The sequence below is a fragment of the Brachyistius frenatus genome, unplaced genomic scaffold (assembly GCF_029030835.1).
Source record: "Brachyistius frenatus isolate BFR_SWC_R1_liver_20210118 unplaced genomic scaffold, ASM2903083v1 Contig_76, whole genome shotgun sequence".
In the NCBI taxonomy this organism is placed as follows: domain Eukaryota; kingdom Metazoa; phylum Chordata; class Actinopteri; family Embiotocidae; genus Brachyistius; species Brachyistius frenatus.
In genome coordinates, this window is record NW_027210675.1 from 1,197 (window position 1) to 19,232 (window position 18,036).

Consider the following 18,036-nt stretch of genomic DNA (forward strand, 5'->3'; position numbering starts at 1 on the left):
ATATTTTGGACGACATGCTATAGTATGACTTTTTTTTCATATTTTGGACGACATGCTATAGTATGACTTTTTTTTCATATTTTGGACGACATGCTATAGTATGACTTTTTTTCATATTTTGGACGACATGCTATAGTATGACTTTTTTTCATATTTTGGACGACATGCTATAGTATGACTTTTTTTTCATATTTTGGACGACATGCTATAGTATGAATTTTTTTCATATTTTGGACGACATGCTATAGTATGACTTTTTTTTCATATTTTGGACGGCATGCTATAGGAAGAAATTTTGTTCATATTTTGGACGATATAAGAAAGCCATACTATCACAGGTGCTGTGTGGTTATAGTGGTTAGCGCTCGTGTCTCTCAGTGAGAAGGTAATTAGTTTGATTCCCGCTGGAGAAATATGAAAAAAAAAGTTATACCATAACATGTCCGAAATATAATAGTTATACTTTAGCATGTCTTCCGAAATATGAAAAAAAAAAAGTCATACTATAGTATGTCATCCCAATTATGAAGATAATTTTAGATATAATTTATCTAACATAATTTTAAGACTAGCTGTGTAAACGCTAATCCCAGCAGGTTACCAGACTGCGTTCAAAGCTAAGAAAAGTGAAGCTGTGAGCGGGTGTTGGTGCAGCCAGCTACTATTATACAGCTGCCTCTTATCATTTCCTCCATTCAGTTTCTCATCCCATGAAAATGTCTTCCACTTGTTGCAGAAAGCTGCTGCCAATCCTGTTGAAACCCCTGAGAATGGAACAGAGAAAGCAGAGTGAGTGAAGTGAGATGAAAGCTAATTCTCATCACACAGAATGAAATCAACCGCAAATTAAAAACATGTATGGTTGATACAGCACAGAGAACCAGGAGAAGGAGGATAAGCCAAAGCAGGAGGAGGTGAAGGAGCCTGTGGTGGAGGAGAAGCCCAAGGCCAGATTGAGTCAGCCTAAAGAGCATGCACCTACCTTCATGTCCAACGTCTTTGCTGTCCTGGACGTCTATAAGAACAAGATGCTGGTGAGCCGTCAAAGTCACTCATTTAGTTACATAACGTCTTCACTTTACTGGTGTCCAACCCTGTGCTCAGGGCTGATGTCCTTATTTAATCACTTGGATGTGGTTATAAACAGTTATAAAGCACTGCTGATCAACCTTTTTCCTTCCAGAACTACCTGGCTCGTAACTTCTACAACCTCCGTTTCCTGGCTCTGTTCATGTGCTTCTCCATCAACTTCATTCTGCTCTTCTACAAGGTAACTCAAGTCGAGTTTCGCTGCACAAAATTTCCAGATAACGTGAAAGCAACGTCCATTTCCTTCCTTTGTCCTTTCCCCGCTGCTGGTGCCGGCTCGGCTCGACAACATTTTCTTTTAGCCACCAACGGAACAAAATATTCCTTCCCCACGTGGTTTATTCTGTACATTTTGCTCTTCAGGTCACTGGTGAAACCGATGAGGAAACCGACGCGGGTAACAGCTGGGACGGCGCCGAGGAGGACGAGGAGGACGAGGACACGTTCTTCGACATGGACGAGTTTGTGCTTCAGGAGAGCAGCGGCTACATGTTGCCGACCCTGAGGTTCTTGGCCATTTTCCACACCGTCATCTCCATGCTCTGCCTGGTCGGCTACTACTGCCTGAAGGTGGGGGTGGTTACTCAGCAGTCTGTCCTCGCCCGGCTGGGCGCGTCTTCGTCGCCTGTCTTAACGTTGTGCTTTTAGGTTCCTCTGGTGATTTTCAAGAGAGAGAAGGAGATCGCCAGGAAGCTTGAATTTGATGGCCTCTACATCACTGAGCAGCCGACTGACGAGGACATCAAAGGCCAGTGGGATCGACTCGTCATCAACACCCCGTGAGTCGCTGGTCTTGTTGACACTGTTAGCGTGGGTCTCAAATTTCGATTGTGCCTCAACGTGATTTATATGTTTCGTTTTTTTTTTTTTCCCTCAAACATAACTTTTGCTTAAGTGAAGGGATGAAAGCAGTGATGATGTGCTGAACCAGTTTTCTCCTGACTGAAATTTCTATACAAATTAAAACATACGTTGCCATAAAATGACAATAACAGTTTTTAAATCGAGGCTTTGTTAAAAACATAAAGATAAATTCACCGGTTGGAAACCTATTGAACCTGTTGAAAATGTCTATAATTTATAGTCCTGCTGCTGTCAGTGTGAAATTTAAATTTGAACAATTTACATTCATTCTTGAATGATGATCGTTACAGCTGCTCCATGTTATAGCAAGAAAACTCGATGCATGAATATTAGATATATTTCTATTTAACTCAATTTATTACCACAATTCTTCCCATTTTAGGTCCTTCCCAAACAACTACTGGGACAAGTTCATCAAGCGCAAGGTGAGCGTGAGAGGAGACACAAGTTTAACCTTTTATGATATAATTGCCACGATTAGATTGTTAGCCCTGTGCAGCGAATAAAAAATAAATAAATTAAAAAAATTAAATGAAAAAAAGTGAACCGTCTAATTTTTTTAAAAAAAGAAAAAAATGCCAAACACGATAAACTAAACATAAGGAAACATTGTATGTGTTCATCTCAGTTGATATTGTGTCCAGACGAGCTAATTTGATATTATCCCAGGAATCATTATTAGAGTTGTGGTAATCTCTTAATAATAATTAACGATGAACATGTGTACGTGTAGGTGATTAACAAATACGGTGACATGTACGGGGCTGAACGCATCGCTGAGCTGTTGGGCCTGGATAAGAGTGCTCTGGACTTTGACCCCACGGTGGAGACGGTCGAGAAGGAAGCGTCCCTGCTGTCCTGGTGAGAACTCAGTCCCTGTTTCCTCACTCCTCCTCTACTGCTGGGTTTACACCAAACACAGTTGTGTTTAAAAAAAAAAAAAAAAAATCATCATACTGTAGTACGACTTTTTGGACGAATACAAACATTGTTTCAGGCTGGAATCGAACCCATGGCCTTCTCACTGCCAGGCAACCGTACTAACCGCTGTGCCTGTGCTAGAATGTTTTTTGTTTTTTTTCTGTTTTATTTAACGACATGCCATAGTATAACGGACTTTTCAACGACAAAAAAGTCCTACTATAGTATTAGTTTGGATGACATACTGTGGTATGACCTTGTCTTCATGATTTAGACGACATACTATAGTCTTAAGTGTTTAAAAAAAAATTGGGATGAAAAAAAAATGTAACATTATGGCTTTTTAAGTTTTTTGGAGGGATTCAGGCTGGAATCGAACCCATGGCCTTCTCACTGCCGTACTATTGTGCCTGTGCTGGTATAAATGTTTTTTTTTCTGTTTTATTTAATGACATGCCATAGTATAACCAATTTTTCAACAACAAAAAAGTCCTACTATAGCATGACGTTTTGGACGGCATACTATGGTATGACCTTGTTTTCATATTTTAGACAACAAACTAGTCTTAAGTTTTCTAAAAAAAATTTGTTCGAAAAAAAAACCATGCTATATAGTATGACTTTTTTATGATTTTTTTGGAAAAAAAAAAAAAGTCATACTATGGTATGACTTAGTCTTCATATTTTAGACAACATACTATAGCCCGACGATTTCATGACGTTTGCGACAAAAAAATGGTCATACTATTTTTTGGACCAAAAAAAAAAAAAAAAGCCTTACTATAGTCTGCAGTTTTTTTTCCTATTTTTACGGACATGTCTGTTCTGTTAGGAGCAGACTCCTATTAATAATAATCAACATTACAAGCTTGTGCATTCATATACTTCGTACCGTTCCTGAAACTAAACATTTCATTTCCCCGTTGACAGGTTGAGCTCCATTGATACAAAGTACCACATCTGGAAACTGGGCGTGGTTTTGACTGACAACGTAAGCTCATTGCACGTTTACCAAAAGCGGTTTGTATTCACGTCACTGCGTGCGGGAAGCTGAAGGAAAAATGAAGAGTGGTTATAAAGAGTTGTCATCAGGATTTTGGTTAATAAATTACAATATTAAAAGCATAATTTGTCCATCCCCCCCCCCCCCCCCCCCTCCTCCAGTCCTTCCTGTATCTGATCTGGTACACCACCATGTCCATCTTTGGACACTTCAACAACTTCTTCTTCGCTGCTCATCTGCTCGACATCGCCATGTGCTTCAAGACCCTCCGCACCATCCTGTCGTCCGTCACTCACAACGGCAAGCAGGCAAGTCCTTCCACCAGCAGAGGGAGCCAGAGCACAAATCAGAAAAGCAACGACCATTCAACACTGATCGTCCGATAGCTTGCACTTCACCTCGTTGCACACCAGGGGTCGCCTTTTCCTTCCATTTTCGGCTTAGATTTTTGAGAGCCTTAAAACGATATGAATGTTTCTGCGGTCTTGAATCATTTACGAGTTATTACAAGTGTGGTGAATTATGGTCCTGCTGTCCGGAGACACTGTGATTCCAGACCCCCGTTTCACACGTAGATACTTGTTTCCGCAAATAATCTGCATCAACATGTGGTCTCTGATAGATAATAGAGGCCAAACAATAAGCATCGTGATTCCTATTTAACGCCAACATAATCAAATCAAGAAATTTAAATCTGGAAAAAAGAAAAGAAAAAAGGAAAGGAAATAGAATTAAACAAGACGTGGCTTGAACGATTCTCAGAAGTTATGGGGTCTCGAGGAAAAAAAACAGTCATGAGAAATGAATCTGTAGAATTGAATATAAACTTGTAGGGAGAAGAGGGTTTGGTGTTTAAATTTCTGGATGTTGCATCACTTGTTCAAGAGGATTTGTCATTATTACAGTCATTCCCACTGTCATGCCAGCCAGAGAAACTGAAGGGAAATCATTTTATGCGTGCATAAATAACTTCCACAGTCGAGGAGGTACTTGGAAAGATTGTGGAGTAGCTCGATGAAATTGAAAAAAAATAAAAAATAACACCATTTCGTTTGAGTAAAACAAATCCACATGTTATCCACATATCGAGTCAACACCTGAAACGCAAGGTGTAAAAACCGTCCGGCAAACAAGGAAAAGTTTTGCATAAAGGTCGTTCAAATAGTTGACTTAAAGCGACCGATGAATTGTTTGAATGGTTTCCTTCGAGTTGTAAATATGCGGTTAAAAATCACTAAAAGTAATATATAAACACTCGAGATAGAAAGTTTTAAGTTTGGAAGAAATGCGCAAAAAAAAAAAAAAAAAAGAGGTCAAAGTAGCAAATCAATTTTAAATTGATGTAAAAATACTGAAGTGGCTAAAAGAAACATGATAATTCGCTAAAATGTCCAGTTTTTCAGAGGCAGGCCTCGTAGTATGAATCAAGCCAGAACAAACCAATTTGTTTGTATAAAAAAAAAAAAAAATACAATGCCCACATTAATGTTGTGTTAATAACATCCAGTCTACTCAAGTGAACCCATTTGTAAATGGGGGGGGGGGTGTTTAGAGCATTTATAACAGCAAATGCAACATGTAGCATCCATGTAAAAACGCAGGATAACAAGGAAGTAAATTCCAGGGCTTTGTTAGAGAAGGAAGTGCTGCAATGGTGTGGATTTTTTTTTTTTTTTTAAATTTCCTGCACAGCTGAAGGTCTTAAAAAGTCTGAATACTGATGAAAAGCTGTCCTACAATCTTCAGTTCAGCTGGAGTGGCCTCCAAAGTACTGCAGTTCTTTGGTGCTCCGCTCTCCCTGGTAAAAAAAATAAATAAATAAATAAATGACACCGACATGTTGATCCAGTTCTGACAGAATCTACAACAAAAAAAAAAAATGACCCTGAGAATCTGCATTTAAAGAAGAAAAGGCACAAACGGCCGAGGAATCCGCCGTCTCCTCTTGTTCTCGGCTCGACTCGACACCGCGAATAAACAAAGGTCAAATCAAATGTTTCCGTGCGCTCGGTGATGAATTCTCTCTCCTTCCAGCTCGTGCTGACGGTGGGTCTGCTGGCCGTGGTCGTCTATCTCTACACCGTGGTGGCCTTCAACTTCTTCAGGAAGTTCTACAATAAGAGCGAGGACGAGGACGAGCCCGACATGAAGTGTGACGATATGATGACGGTACGTCCGGGGGGGGGGCGCCTTCGGCATCCGTTCGCGTCTGGAAAAAAAAAAAAAAAAAAATGACTGAACGCTGGGGAATCGTTTCCATTCGTCGAGCCGAAAACTATTCTCCGGTCCCCGGCGGAGGTTGAACGTTTCGGGCTGAAAAACATTCGGGACGCTTTTATTGCGAGCCGTTTACGTCCGTCCTCCCAGCCTTGATCGGCTGAGTGTGAAGTATTTTTCATTAGTGAGTTTTCTTCATATTTAACCTTTGTTAAAGTATCTATTGCTTCCGAATAGAGGACATTTTTGTTTAATTCCAAGGATCGGTTCAAATGATTTTCTCCCTTTTGAAGCGACAGCCTAACGTTTTCAAAGTAGTCATTTTTCTTCGCATTTTATACAACGCATATTTTTGCTTTTCTTTTTATTTCTTTTTTTTTTAAATGTTCTAACTCACAAAACCTGCAGCTCCAGTCACACTCCAGCTTTCAGCAGCATGGTGGACTGAATTACATTTTTAGTTTTAATGAGGCATGAAAGTGAAATTGAAATGATCAAGATCCAGCAGCCTTTAATACACTTCTCCCTTTCGGCTCCCGGCAGTGCTACCTGTTCCACATGTACGTGGGCGTGAGAGCCGGAGGAGGCATCGGAGACGAGCTGGAGGACCCAGCCGGAGATCCCTACGAGCTCTACCGCATCCTGTTTGACATCACCTTCTTCTTCTTCGTCATCGTCATCCTGCTGGCCATCATTCAGGGTACGCACGTCCTCGCGCCCGCCTTCCGTCTCCGAGCCCAAAACGCAGCGTGTCCTCCGCAGAAGCCCGTTTGGTGGCGTTGGGTACAGTATGCCGCGCTCAGTGCTCCTCTCGTCCTTCTCCCTTCAAAGGTTTGATCATCGACGCCTTCGGAGAGCTGAGAGACCAGCAGGAGCAGGTGAAGGAGGACATGGAGGTGAGGCTCAGCTGCCGCGAGCGTCCGGGAGATGTTTTAAAGCAAACCAGGAGAGACGTGGAGGGAAAAAAACAAACAAAAAAAAAACGCTAAAGAAACATAAACAGACTAATAACGGCCATCGATTCCTACTTGGCGTTTACGCCTGCAGAGACGAGGGAGCGATCTGTAAGAAAACTACAAAAGTTATCTCGTAACTTGAATCCGCTTTTTACAATTCATTATTTACTTCTTTTTTTTTTTTTTTAAACTCTTTTGGAAAAAATAAATAAATGCAGCAGCTTCTCAGACACGAGTTTTGTAAATTGTGCGGCCACGGGCCCCTAAATCCAAATAACTACTGAAGACTGTTTGATGACGACGTGAAGCAGGACGGGATCAGGGGGAGCTGTTTGGTTAAACAAGTTGGAAAATGGATCTTTAGGTTTGCAGTTCGACACAAACGTTTTGAGACAAAGTTGATGCGGCGCTTTCTCCTCAAGTCCGTGGAAAAGCCCTGAATGTGCGCATCGCCAGTGCTGAAAGACCCCCGGCGCGGGACCCCGTAGCGTTTGTGTTTTGGACCGCGCGTTCGGCGACGTTTCTCTCGTTGTTTTCAAAGAATTTACCGACCAAACGGACCAACAACAGTCAACAGTCGCTCATCAGTCAGTTGCGGCCCTCAATCCGCTCTCCTTCCTCTTTCAGACCAAATGCTTCATCTGTGGAATCGGGAACGACTACTTCGACCGGACGCCTCACGGGTTCGAAACCCACACCTTACAAGAACACAACCTCGCCAACTACCTGTGAGTGCAGCAACAGACGCCAGAAAGAAAGAAAACAAAACATTTCCAGACGTAACGAGTTTGAAGTATTTCTGATTTATGAGTGAACGTGTTTTTTTGTTTTTTTTTAACGTTCGTGTGCTCCTCAGGTTCTTCCTGATGTACCTGATCAACAAGGATGAGACTGAACACACGGGTCAGGTACGTGGCACGTCACAAATCTGACCTCCAGCTCACTTCTTTGTTGTATTAACTGCTCAATAGTCTTGAGACCGGTCACAGACAGCAAAGGAAAAACAAGGAAGGTTACAGACTTCAGTAGGTTTTACTTATGCAACATATCAAGTGGGTTGAAATGTTGCACAAGTGCGGCTTCGCAGGAGGAAGAAGCAACGCGTGGGTTTTCTTTTGACTTTTTTTTTTTTTTTTTTTTTTACATCGACCCGTTATCGTTGAGCACCTGCGATCCAAGTTTTTTTTATTTTTTTTTTATTTGATGCACATGTACAGTTATTATGTCACAAATTTAGCAAAAGATAAGTGAACTCACATCGTTGTTAGTTCCTGCGAGCTGCGGAGACATTCAGCTACTTCTAGAGAATAAGTCACCAAAAAAAAAAAAAGATACAAGCCGAGAAATGCCGCACGGGTGGGAAACGAGCGCAACATAAAACGCCAAGTCTGCAAAGTGAGTTTAGCGACAGCATCGTGTTATCTGCAGTCACGCTTCAAATTCTATTTCTGCATAAATATGATCTCAAATTTGATTTTCACACAACTCCTGTAAGTAGATAAAGACGTTTAAATTAAACAAATTAGATACCAAAAAAACCCCACTTGGTCATTAACCTATTGTGGAAAATGATCCAATTATTACATAATAACAATAATTTTTTTTAACTGCTCATTTGTTTAATTTAAAAAAAAAAATGTTTTATCTACTTTTAGCAAATAAAGAAAATCCTAAATGGTTGTTTTACATCATATTAATGCAGAATTATAGAAAATTCGAAAGGGTTCACAAACTCCCGAGCAGCACTGTGACGTCTAATTCCAATTGGTAGCTGGAAGAGTTCATGAGCAGCGTTGTTGTGTTTGTTAAATCTTTCGGGGTAGACTCCTCAAAAACTCGAGCAAACGAAAGAGAAAAAAAAAAAAAACTATTTGCAGGGGTTTCAACATCGAGGGGCTGAGGAATAAACCGTTTTGTCAGTTGGGTAAAAACGATCCTTTCGACCTTTCCCAGGAGTCCTTCGTGTGGAAGATGTACCAGGAGAGATGCTGGGACTTCTTCCCGACCGGAGACTGCTTCCGTAAGCAATACGAGGACCAGCTGGGTTAGAGCGGGCCGCCTCGTCCGGCGGGCCCCCCGAACGCCCCTCTCCGCTTTTTACTTTCCTTTTTCCCTGAAAGAAAACACTGAACTCGACTTCGCCCTGTTAACGGACCCAGAGCGCCCGCTGTCACTTTGAAATCTGATCAAAACAAAAACAACGATTCTTAAGGAGGTACGACTGACGATTGGACGTTTCGGTGTTTGTGAGTTCGAGTCTTCTCCCCCCCCCCCCCCCCCCCCCCCACACCGAAAACGGTCGCCCCCGCCACGACGCCTCTTTTTATGCAAATTCTTCCTTTCGATTCTGACTCACATTGCCTTTTTCACCCGCTTAACCCCAAACCTGCTGCACAGTTTTGTTGTGTGTAGACTGTCCGATAACGTGCGAAGGGTTACAGCATGACAACTGAATGTCTGAATATGCACAATTTCTAGATTAACGCCGGGGTTGTTAAGTGTCACTGAAGCAACCGAATGGACGGCGCGCCGCCGGTATTGATCCGGTTAACATCAGATGAAATGAGTCGAGACCCGATCTGCCTTTCAAAACCTGTCTTGACGAAATGAAGGTGGTTCTCCCAGGACCAGACACGACTTCGCTTTTAGGTGTTTATCAAGTGCCGACGTGCCTTACGACAATCTATGCAAAAAAAAAAAAAGAAGGAAAAAAAAAAAAGAATCAAAACAAAATACTACGAATCATTTTTGTCCCTCCTGACACAAGCAGTGCTCTAGTTCTGGATTAGTTACAAGCAGATTTAGGTGCGGCTAGTTTTGTGGCTTTTAAATTTGAAAAAAAAAAACAACAAAAAAAGAAGAAGAAAAAAAAACAAAAAAAACGAGAGTAACATTTGTTGTATAAACTCTAGACGATCTTTGTGTAAATGTTGCGTCGTTTTGGTTTTGTTCCTGAAACTGTGGTGTCCTGCCCACCTGCACTTCTCTCCACAGTCGAAGAACCCCACAACAAGGAGAATACAAACAAAATACAAAACAAAAAACTTGGTTCAAAGATTTATTGACGACAAAAACGGCTAACTGCTATTGTACGGCCGTTTGTTTGTTTGTTTGTTTGTTTGTTTGTTTGTATGTAGTAGCTTTGTTAAACCGCTTTTGTTTTGACGAGGGGGAAGAAATGAATAAAGTAATTGACGCAATAAACCAAACGTGTCGTGTGTGACCTGTCTCGGTGTCTGTCTCTCGGACGGCGGCGCGAAAACGTCCGGCCTCGCGAGGGACAGAGACTCACTTTCTCCGCAAAGTCACGCGCTGACGAAACACCCCCGGCACGTCCTCGGGTAATGTTTCGGGACGTACCGTCCCGTCTCCGCACCTCCGAGGCCGGCGCGAAACGAGGAAGCGTCAAACCGGGTTTTACGAGAAAAAAACAAACCCACAAAAAAAGTCTGCGCAGCACGTCGACGATTTCAAACTGGAAAAGTCCCGTTGTCCTTTTCGTACCTCTTTCCACGGTGGTCAGGAGATCATACTGTCCAGCCAGTCCTCCAGGTCGTCCTCCGTCATTTCCTGTTTGACGGACTTCGGAGGTGTGACATCTTTCACCTCCTCCTCCTCCTGCTCCTCCTCCTCTTCTATGGCCTCCTCCTCCTCCTCCTCCTCCTCCTTCACTTCCTCACGCGCTGGAGATGAAAAGAACACGTAACAATCACCAGACCGGAAACTCTCCTCCCGTCACGTTTCACCCCTGCCGACCGACGCCTCCCGACTCCGACGCGCTCGGACCTTCTGACGTCGGGAGGCGTCGTCCTGGAAACGCTCGTGGGCGCGCGGAGCGGACCGATCCCGAATGTACTCGCCTTCCTCTGGAGCGGCGCTCTCCTCGCCCGCGCCGCCGGCGGACCGGTTTCCCGAGGCCGGCTTCTGTAAACCGAGCAGCCGGTCCAGCTCGTCATCGGCGTCGCCGTCCGGCGGCTCGGCGGCACCGGGGGGAGCCCGAGGGTCCGAGCCCGGTTCGGCGGCGGCGGCCTCCCGGTCGAGGTTTTTAAAAGCTGCGGACGGAGGCGTGAATTTGGACGTTTTCGGCACTTCCTGTTTGGCTGCGAGGGTCGTGGCTGGCATCACCGCAGGCGTCGAGACCTGGAACATCAGCGCGGGGGAGGAGGGGGGAGGGGGGGGGGTCAAAGACTTGTTAGTGTTACAGATATCTGCAGGTTGTTTGTTTTTGTCTCATTTTCAGTTTTTCAGCTCTCGAGTGTGAAAACAGGACAGCAAAAATAACGATAAGGCCCAAATCTAAATTTCATGAGATTTTTGTTTCTACTTTCAGACTCGGCTTCCCCATCAGCGAATCTATTCTCTTTAACGATCCCTAGATTCTCCAACAGGGAAAAGCGTCACTTATTTATTGATATGAGAAATGTGTGAGACTTATTTAGCAGAGAAGAAATTCTCAGTTTACTTCTCTTGGTTTTTACCGGCCGCGACAAGAAGCTTGAACACACGGGGAAAGCCTGGAGCGCTTTCTCTGAAACCAAAACGAGAGCTGAAGACCGCTCGGGGTGGGTGGGGGGGGGGGGGGGAGGAGTGGTGGTGGGGGGGGGGTCGCACCTGAACAAGCTCCGCCTCCAGGTCGAGTCTCCGGCGAAGAGGCACCTGTTGAAGAATCTGAGCGAGAGCCGGGAGGTCCACAAACACCGCCGACATCTGGAGAGGAAACAGCGGAAACGGAGTCGAGAAGCGGCGGGGTTTTTTTTTTTTTCCGCAGATGTTCGCGTCCGCGGAGTTGATGACGAGCGAAAGAATCGTGCAGCGACGAAAGGAACCGAGGATTATAAAACACCAACGTTCAAAGTCCCCAGAGGAGTGGAAACCTCGGTTATAAATACTCTTCCGTGAGTGTAAAACCCACTCGAGCGGGTCAGATGTCCTCGGCGGCTCTTATGTAACGTCGGGTGCTTCATATCCACAGACGCCGCCGCGGGACGAGTGCCGGTCGACCCGATCCGGACGAATTCACACAAAAAAAAGTAACGGCGATATCACGACCTGCCGACCTCGAACCGTTACGCAGCGCGGCAGGTTGAGGGAAGCGATGTGAAACACTTCAGCGCGACAACAAGCGCGGCCGAAAGCGGCGCTCCGAGTTACTGTCGTCGTTATTGAACGAAAGAACTGAGATCTTTTTTTTTTTTTTTTTTTTTTTTGTCAAATCTTCTTTTTTTGTGTATTTAAAGTCCAAATTTTACATTTACGGTGACACATAAAAGTATACAAATGAATTTTGGTTGCAACCGTATGTTCTAGAAAATCATACCAGAACATTTTTCAGTATTTTTAATCACAAAAATACGGTGAAACATTCTGATATTACTTCATGGCTGTGACCCCCCAAAATGTCCTCCTGGGTGTACAGATACCGAGCGTGAGCAGAGATGTTGAGGCGGAGAACTAACTGAAGCCTGCACGAGGCTCAATGCTACGACCAGCTCGTCCGTGCCCCGTTCACCACGTTCACCACATTCACCCCGTTCATGTTCACCACGTTCACCCCATTCATGTTCACCCCGTTCACCCCGTTCATGTTCACCCCGTTCACCCCGTTCATGTTCACCACGTTCACCCCGTTCATGTTCACCACGTTCACCCCGTTCATGTTCACCACGTTCACCCCGTTCATGTTCACCACGTTCACCACGTTCACCCCGTTCATGTTCACCACGTTCACCCCATTCATGTTCACCCCGTTCACCCCGTTCATGTTCACCCCGTTCACCCCGTTCATGTTCACCACGTTCACCACGTTCACCCCGTTCATGTTCACCACGTTCACCCTGTTCATGTTCACCCCGTTCACCACGTTCACCCCGTTCATGTTCACCCCGTTCATGTTCACCACGTTCACCACGTTCACCCAGTTCATGTTCACCCCGTTCACCCCGTTCACCACGTTCACCACGTTCACCCCGTTCATGTTCACCCCGTTCACCACGTTCACCCCGTTCACCACGTTCACCCCGTTCACCACGTTCATGTTCACCCCGTTCACCACGTTCACCCCGTTCATGTTCACCCCGTTCACCACGTTCACCCCGTTCATGTTCACCCCGTTCACCCCGTTCATGTTCACCCCGTTCACCGCGTTCACCACGTTCACGTTCGTTCATGTTCACCACGTTCACCCCGTTCACCCCGTTCATGTTCACCACGTTCACCACGTTCACCACGTTCATGTTCGCCACGTTCACCCCGTTTACCTGACCGGCTGTGAGCGGGTCCGTCTCCCAGTCCTTCTCTTCTGAAAACCGGAACTGAGTGAACGAATCGCCTGAGACAGAAACACAGAAACACAGAGACGTTAAAGACGGTTGAGGGAGACGACAGCCGCGGTTCTATTTGAAACCGCGGCGCCGCTCGTCGCGCTCCACCTCCACACGGAAGGAGGCAGGCGGTAAGTTTGTGTGGACGGTCGATGAGTTTTGAGAACCGAAAGCGGCGCCGACGCGTGACGCCCGGGGCTCTCGCGCCAGCTGAAGATTCTTCAACGCTACAAAACGCCGAACCGACAGTTTTTCTTTTGAGGTAAAAGAAAGTGGAGACACCGAAAAGGGAATAATTGGACGTTTGAGAAAATGAAGCTAAAAAAAAAAAAAATGCATTCAACACAACTGGGACACGTTTGATAAGTGGAAGCAAAAGAGATCTAATGATAAAGTTTTAAAAACTCCCGAGGAGTGTAGGTTTGAAAGTTTATTCCATTTAAAAGTTGAACTGCACATAAAACCAGCTCACAAGAAACATCCGAGGCACGCAGCTGCTGGATCGTGTTCAGCGGTTACAAGGTTTAAATGCGTTCAGATGTCAGGAAGGAGCCGCATGATAATATAAAAGCCCGCCGACTCCACGAGGTCTTTTTGATATCTCATTCATTCAGAGAGGTGATCGAGGACACGCCGAGTGTGTGGAAGGCAGAAAATGGGTGTTTTTTTTTGTCCAATACCATTTTTCACATTTTCTGTCGTCTCGGACCGACGGACGAACTAATCAAAACAACCGAGCCTGGAGTCTGGAATTCGCGGAGAAATGTTATTGACTGAGGGATTTGATGAGAGACGTTGAACGGGAGAGTCCGCGGAGCCGGAGGTTTTTTTTGGAGCCGCCCTCTAGTGGCGCCCGGCGGCGTTACAGTTTAAGGCAGCTTCCGCGTCGGCCTCATTTTTCAGAAGCCGCTTTTACACACAGTCTGTTGTTCTGGGCTGCGGGAAGGTCGGCGAGGTTTTTGCTGCTTTTTTGACATTTCGTGGACAAAAAAAAACAAGAGAGAGAAAAAAAAAAAAAAAAAAAAGAACAAGTAGTTTTGGAAAATAGCCGTCAGCTGCAGACCTAAACGCCCCGATGTTAAACACGGATCAAAAGCGAGGCAGCTTTGACTTGTCGGGTCTGCCACGCACAGATGGACGGTCAGTGGGAGACCCGCGGTCGGTCGCCGCCTCTCGCTCTGGAGTACAATGCAGGCGGGGCCGAGGAACAGACCCTCTCGCTGCAGGCGCGACCGTCAGCATCAGCTGCAGTTGTCCTTGACCGCTCGGCCGTACGAGAAGTGAAGGATGGGGGGAGGGGGGTCGAAAAGGAGAAACCGCAGGAGGGATTTTTTTTGTTTTGTTTTGTTTTTGTCTCTGGGCCGAGTGCCCCGCTGTCAGACGGGCAGGAGAAGGATGATCTACGAATAGGAGCGTCATCGAGGTTACAGCGACTGCGAGGCGGACGGATCAGAGAGGGCAGTGGGACCGTCGGCTTTATTTGACAGCTGAGGGAGCGGATGCTTTTATGTCGGGCCACGCCGGGTTTCCGCCGTCGGTTTGATCGACTGATTTTTCGCCCCCCTCCGCCGCCGCCGGGAAAGATCCGAGCGTGCGGAAGCTCGGTTTGGCGGACGCGAAATCGACTCACGTCACCGCCGGTGTCTTAAGCGGATCAAACGTCATTCGCAAACAATATTGTGGGAAACCGGGGTTCCCGTCGACCGACCCAACATCCAGAAACGTGATCCATACCCGACCGCCAGAACTTCAGCAACAAGCCGAGGCCAGTTGGATGAAAAGAAACTCAAACGAGCTCCGTCATCGTTTGTCTATCCAGATGTTCAATTTCCGATCTCCCGAGTTCTTTCTACAGACATTTAATAAAAAAAAATAAAAAAATCCTGTCCTTGATGTAGGTATACAGTTAAAAACCTTTTTTTTGTCGACTCCTTTTCTCGGCTTCCGACTGGTAACTTTTCTCTTTTTTTTTTTTTTTTTCTAACCCTGATCTCAACGACCGCCCGTGCGGTCACTAAGCGAGATTACACGATAAATTTAAAGTTCGGTTTAAAACCAAAGATTTGTGCAGCTCCCCACAATTTGGCAGCCTGTAACATCCTGAAACGTGGCCGGATGTCGCTCGTCGCGTCGCGAGACACGAATGGGGGAAGTCATCGCGAGCTACTTGCAAAAACGGTCCCACGTCGATTGAGGTGTTCCTCTTTTTTCCTTCCACCCAAAACTCGCATATTTCAATCGTCCGACAGCCTGTGACCGACTTGACCGTCCGACGTGCACGAGGCAAACTTCTTTTAACACTGTAAAGTACTGGTAGATGCAGAGACGTGGTCAAATACAGCGGTAAATGTTTCACAGGCTGCTTTCCAGGAATATCCCCCCCCCCCCTGAGTTTTGTTTGTTTTTAAGAGTCGTAACATAAAATTGAAGTTGACATACTGTTTTCAGATTATTATTAAAAAAAAATTTTTTTTAAAAAGCGAGTGTGTAAACCACAGCCTAAAACAGATCCGGTGCTTTCCTCGACTCTGATGGGAACACAACGATGCACTAAAAACTCACTTTCTCATTTGGGCTGTAATTTGTGATTCATCATGAAGTGCAGGAACACCTGCGTTATTATGTCATTCAGATGTTATTATGTCCACTTCAGCGTTAATGGAACGGCTGCAGGAAGCGCCGAGTGCCTCCTCCCCCCCCCGGTGCTCCTCGCTTCATCGCTCTCACGGATCCAAATTACACGACTTTGCGTTGGAAGGTGAAGTCTGCGTCGAGGCGAAATTGACCCTGGAAAGTGGCTGCGGTGAAAACACTCTCACCCTCGCGTTCACTCCGTTTCCGGCTCCCGCTCCTCTCCGTTTAATATCTTCCCAAACCCTAATTCTCCTCTTCCTCTTCCTCCTCCTCCTCCTCCTCCTCCTCCTTCAGTCCAGCACGCAGAACTGCTGACGGCGGTGAACTGCTTCCCTCCTACACCTCGCAGCCCGGCGTTCTCCCGGTCGGCGTCCGTGCAAGTTCCATCGCAGGTAGTTCGGAGGTTGCCGACGCAACCATGGCAACGGCTGCCGGCGAGGACGAGAGGAACTTCTGTCGAACCTCCGGGAGACACGGGGCGAGAGAGAGAGCGAGAGAGAGAGAGAGAGAGAGAGAGAGCCCGGGGGAGGAGGAGGGGTGCACAGAGACAACGTCGAAGCGAGCGAGAGGGAGATGAAAGACGAAGTGAAGCGAACTCTTCGTTCGAGCTCTGAAACGCATCCGAGACTCGAATCCTCCGACGGCGTCTCGAGAGCGGAGTTTAACATCTCCAGAGGATCTTCGGCCTCAGATGTGTCACCCAGCAGCGTGAACAACACCCCTGAAATGGATTTTTTTAATAAATACTAGTTAGTTTATACAAGAGACCAGAATATCTTGGGCGGATTTGAAGATTAGAGCTGGTGCTAGAGCTCCCACAGTGAATCCATTCCTTTTAATAATCAATTCTTTCTTCTTTTTTTTTTTTTTAAGCAAAAACATCAAACCTGAACTTGCAGCCGATTCCATTTCTGGATGTTTGTAAGGCTGAGTCAGACACTACCGAGACGGCGACGGCCGGAAACACCCAGAACTGAGATTCAGAAGCACTCTTCTGTAAACTTACAGGCGACGTCGAGGTCACTTCCACGTTTCAGATCCAGCCTGGGATCTTTACACGCCGACGACCCCCCGCTGATTTTGAGTGAATAAATCTCTGATTTAGCCTTTCTGAAACTCTGGCGGAGGTTTTGGAGGTTTTCTGTCAAAGGATTTTTCATTTCCCTTCTAATGAAAAGGGAGGTTTTTCTTTCCCGGTTTCATGTTTTCTTCCGGTTAAAAAGAAAAACATTTCCTACCCACCGTCTGAGGTTTTCTTCCTGATGAAAGTCAGTTTTTCCTCCCAGTTACCGTCAGCTGAGTTTGGTCTCTATAATGTCCCCCCCCCCCACCATGTAAGGACTTCACCGTGTAAAGTGCACCGGGGGCGACGGAGGTTGCGATTTGGCGCAGCGGTACGTGAATAATATCGAAACACGTTAACGTCTGCTGCTGAGTACAGCTCCGGCAGGAGTCGCGACCCTTTCTGCAACCGGTTAAAAGATCAGTTTCACAGGTGAAACGATCGTCCCAGGCGGCGGTCGGGCCGGTGAACCGCCGCGAGCCGCTCCGCGGTGAATAAACACCGCGGAGCGGCTCGGCTGGCGTTGTATAACTCCTGCATATCGTGGCGCCGCGGTCTCTCGACATCTTGCGGCCTGAACCCCGTGTCGACAAACGAGGCTTTCTGCCGAGCTATCTGCGGCCCGCCGGTGCAGAGTCCCACTCTCGTCTATTAGATTCGGGACGCGTCGGCCGCTCTTCTCTGATTTCGCCGCCGCCTTTCCCCGCTCCACTCAGCTCCACTCTGCTTTTACCTCTCCTCCGTCCGCCTTCGCCCCTCTCCTCCGTCCTCCTTCGCCCCTCTCCTCCGTCCGCCTTCGCTCCTCTCCTCCGTCCACCTTCCCCCCTCTCCTCCTTCGCCCCTCTCCTCCTTCACCCCTCTCCTCCGTTCACCTTCACCCCTCTCCTCCTTCGCCCCTCTCCTCCTTCACCCCTCTCCTCCTTCACCCCTCTCCTCCTTCGCCCCTCTCCTCCGTCCATCTTCACCCCT

The 18,036-nt window shown here is 46.3% G+C and overlaps 2 protein-coding genes across 2 annotated transcripts in view; one reads left to right on the plus strand and one right to left on the minus strand.

Moving 5' to 3' along the window:
* Positions 1-580: 580 nt before the first annotated feature.
* On the plus strand, positions 581-9,287 carry LOC138626704 (ryanodine receptor 3-like; the record flags this gene model as incomplete). Its single annotated transcript, XM_069708558.1, has 15 exons — positions 581-789; positions 872-1,034; positions 1,184-1,270; positions 1,453-1,659; positions 1,738-1,868; positions 2,336-2,378; positions 2,687-2,814; positions 3,805-3,865; positions 4,039-4,185; positions 5,912-6,046; positions 6,638-6,794; positions 6,926-6,990; positions 7,678-7,778; positions 7,907-7,958; positions 9,004-9,287. Coding segments are annotated over 15 exons (1,782 nt in total), but the record flags the coding sequence as incomplete, so codon positions are not given.
* An 860-nt stretch (positions 9,288-10,147) lies between these two features.
* The window catches only part of aven (apoptosis, caspase activation inhibitor), a 30,395-nt gene continuing 22,506 nt past the window's right edge, over positions 10,148-18,036 (minus strand). The window contains exons 3-6 of the mRNA XM_069708469.1: positions 13,308-13,378; positions 11,662-11,757; positions 10,911-11,190; positions 10,148-10,733 (exon numbers count right to left, since the gene is read on the minus strand). Of these exons, the coding sequence (XP_069564570.1) occupies positions 10,570-10,733; positions 10,911-11,190; positions 11,662-11,757; positions 13,308-13,378 (611 nt within the window). The 3' untranslated portion in view covers positions 10,148-10,569. The remainder of the gene's footprint in view (positions 10,734-10,910; positions 11,191-11,661; positions 11,758-13,307; positions 13,379-18,036) is intronic.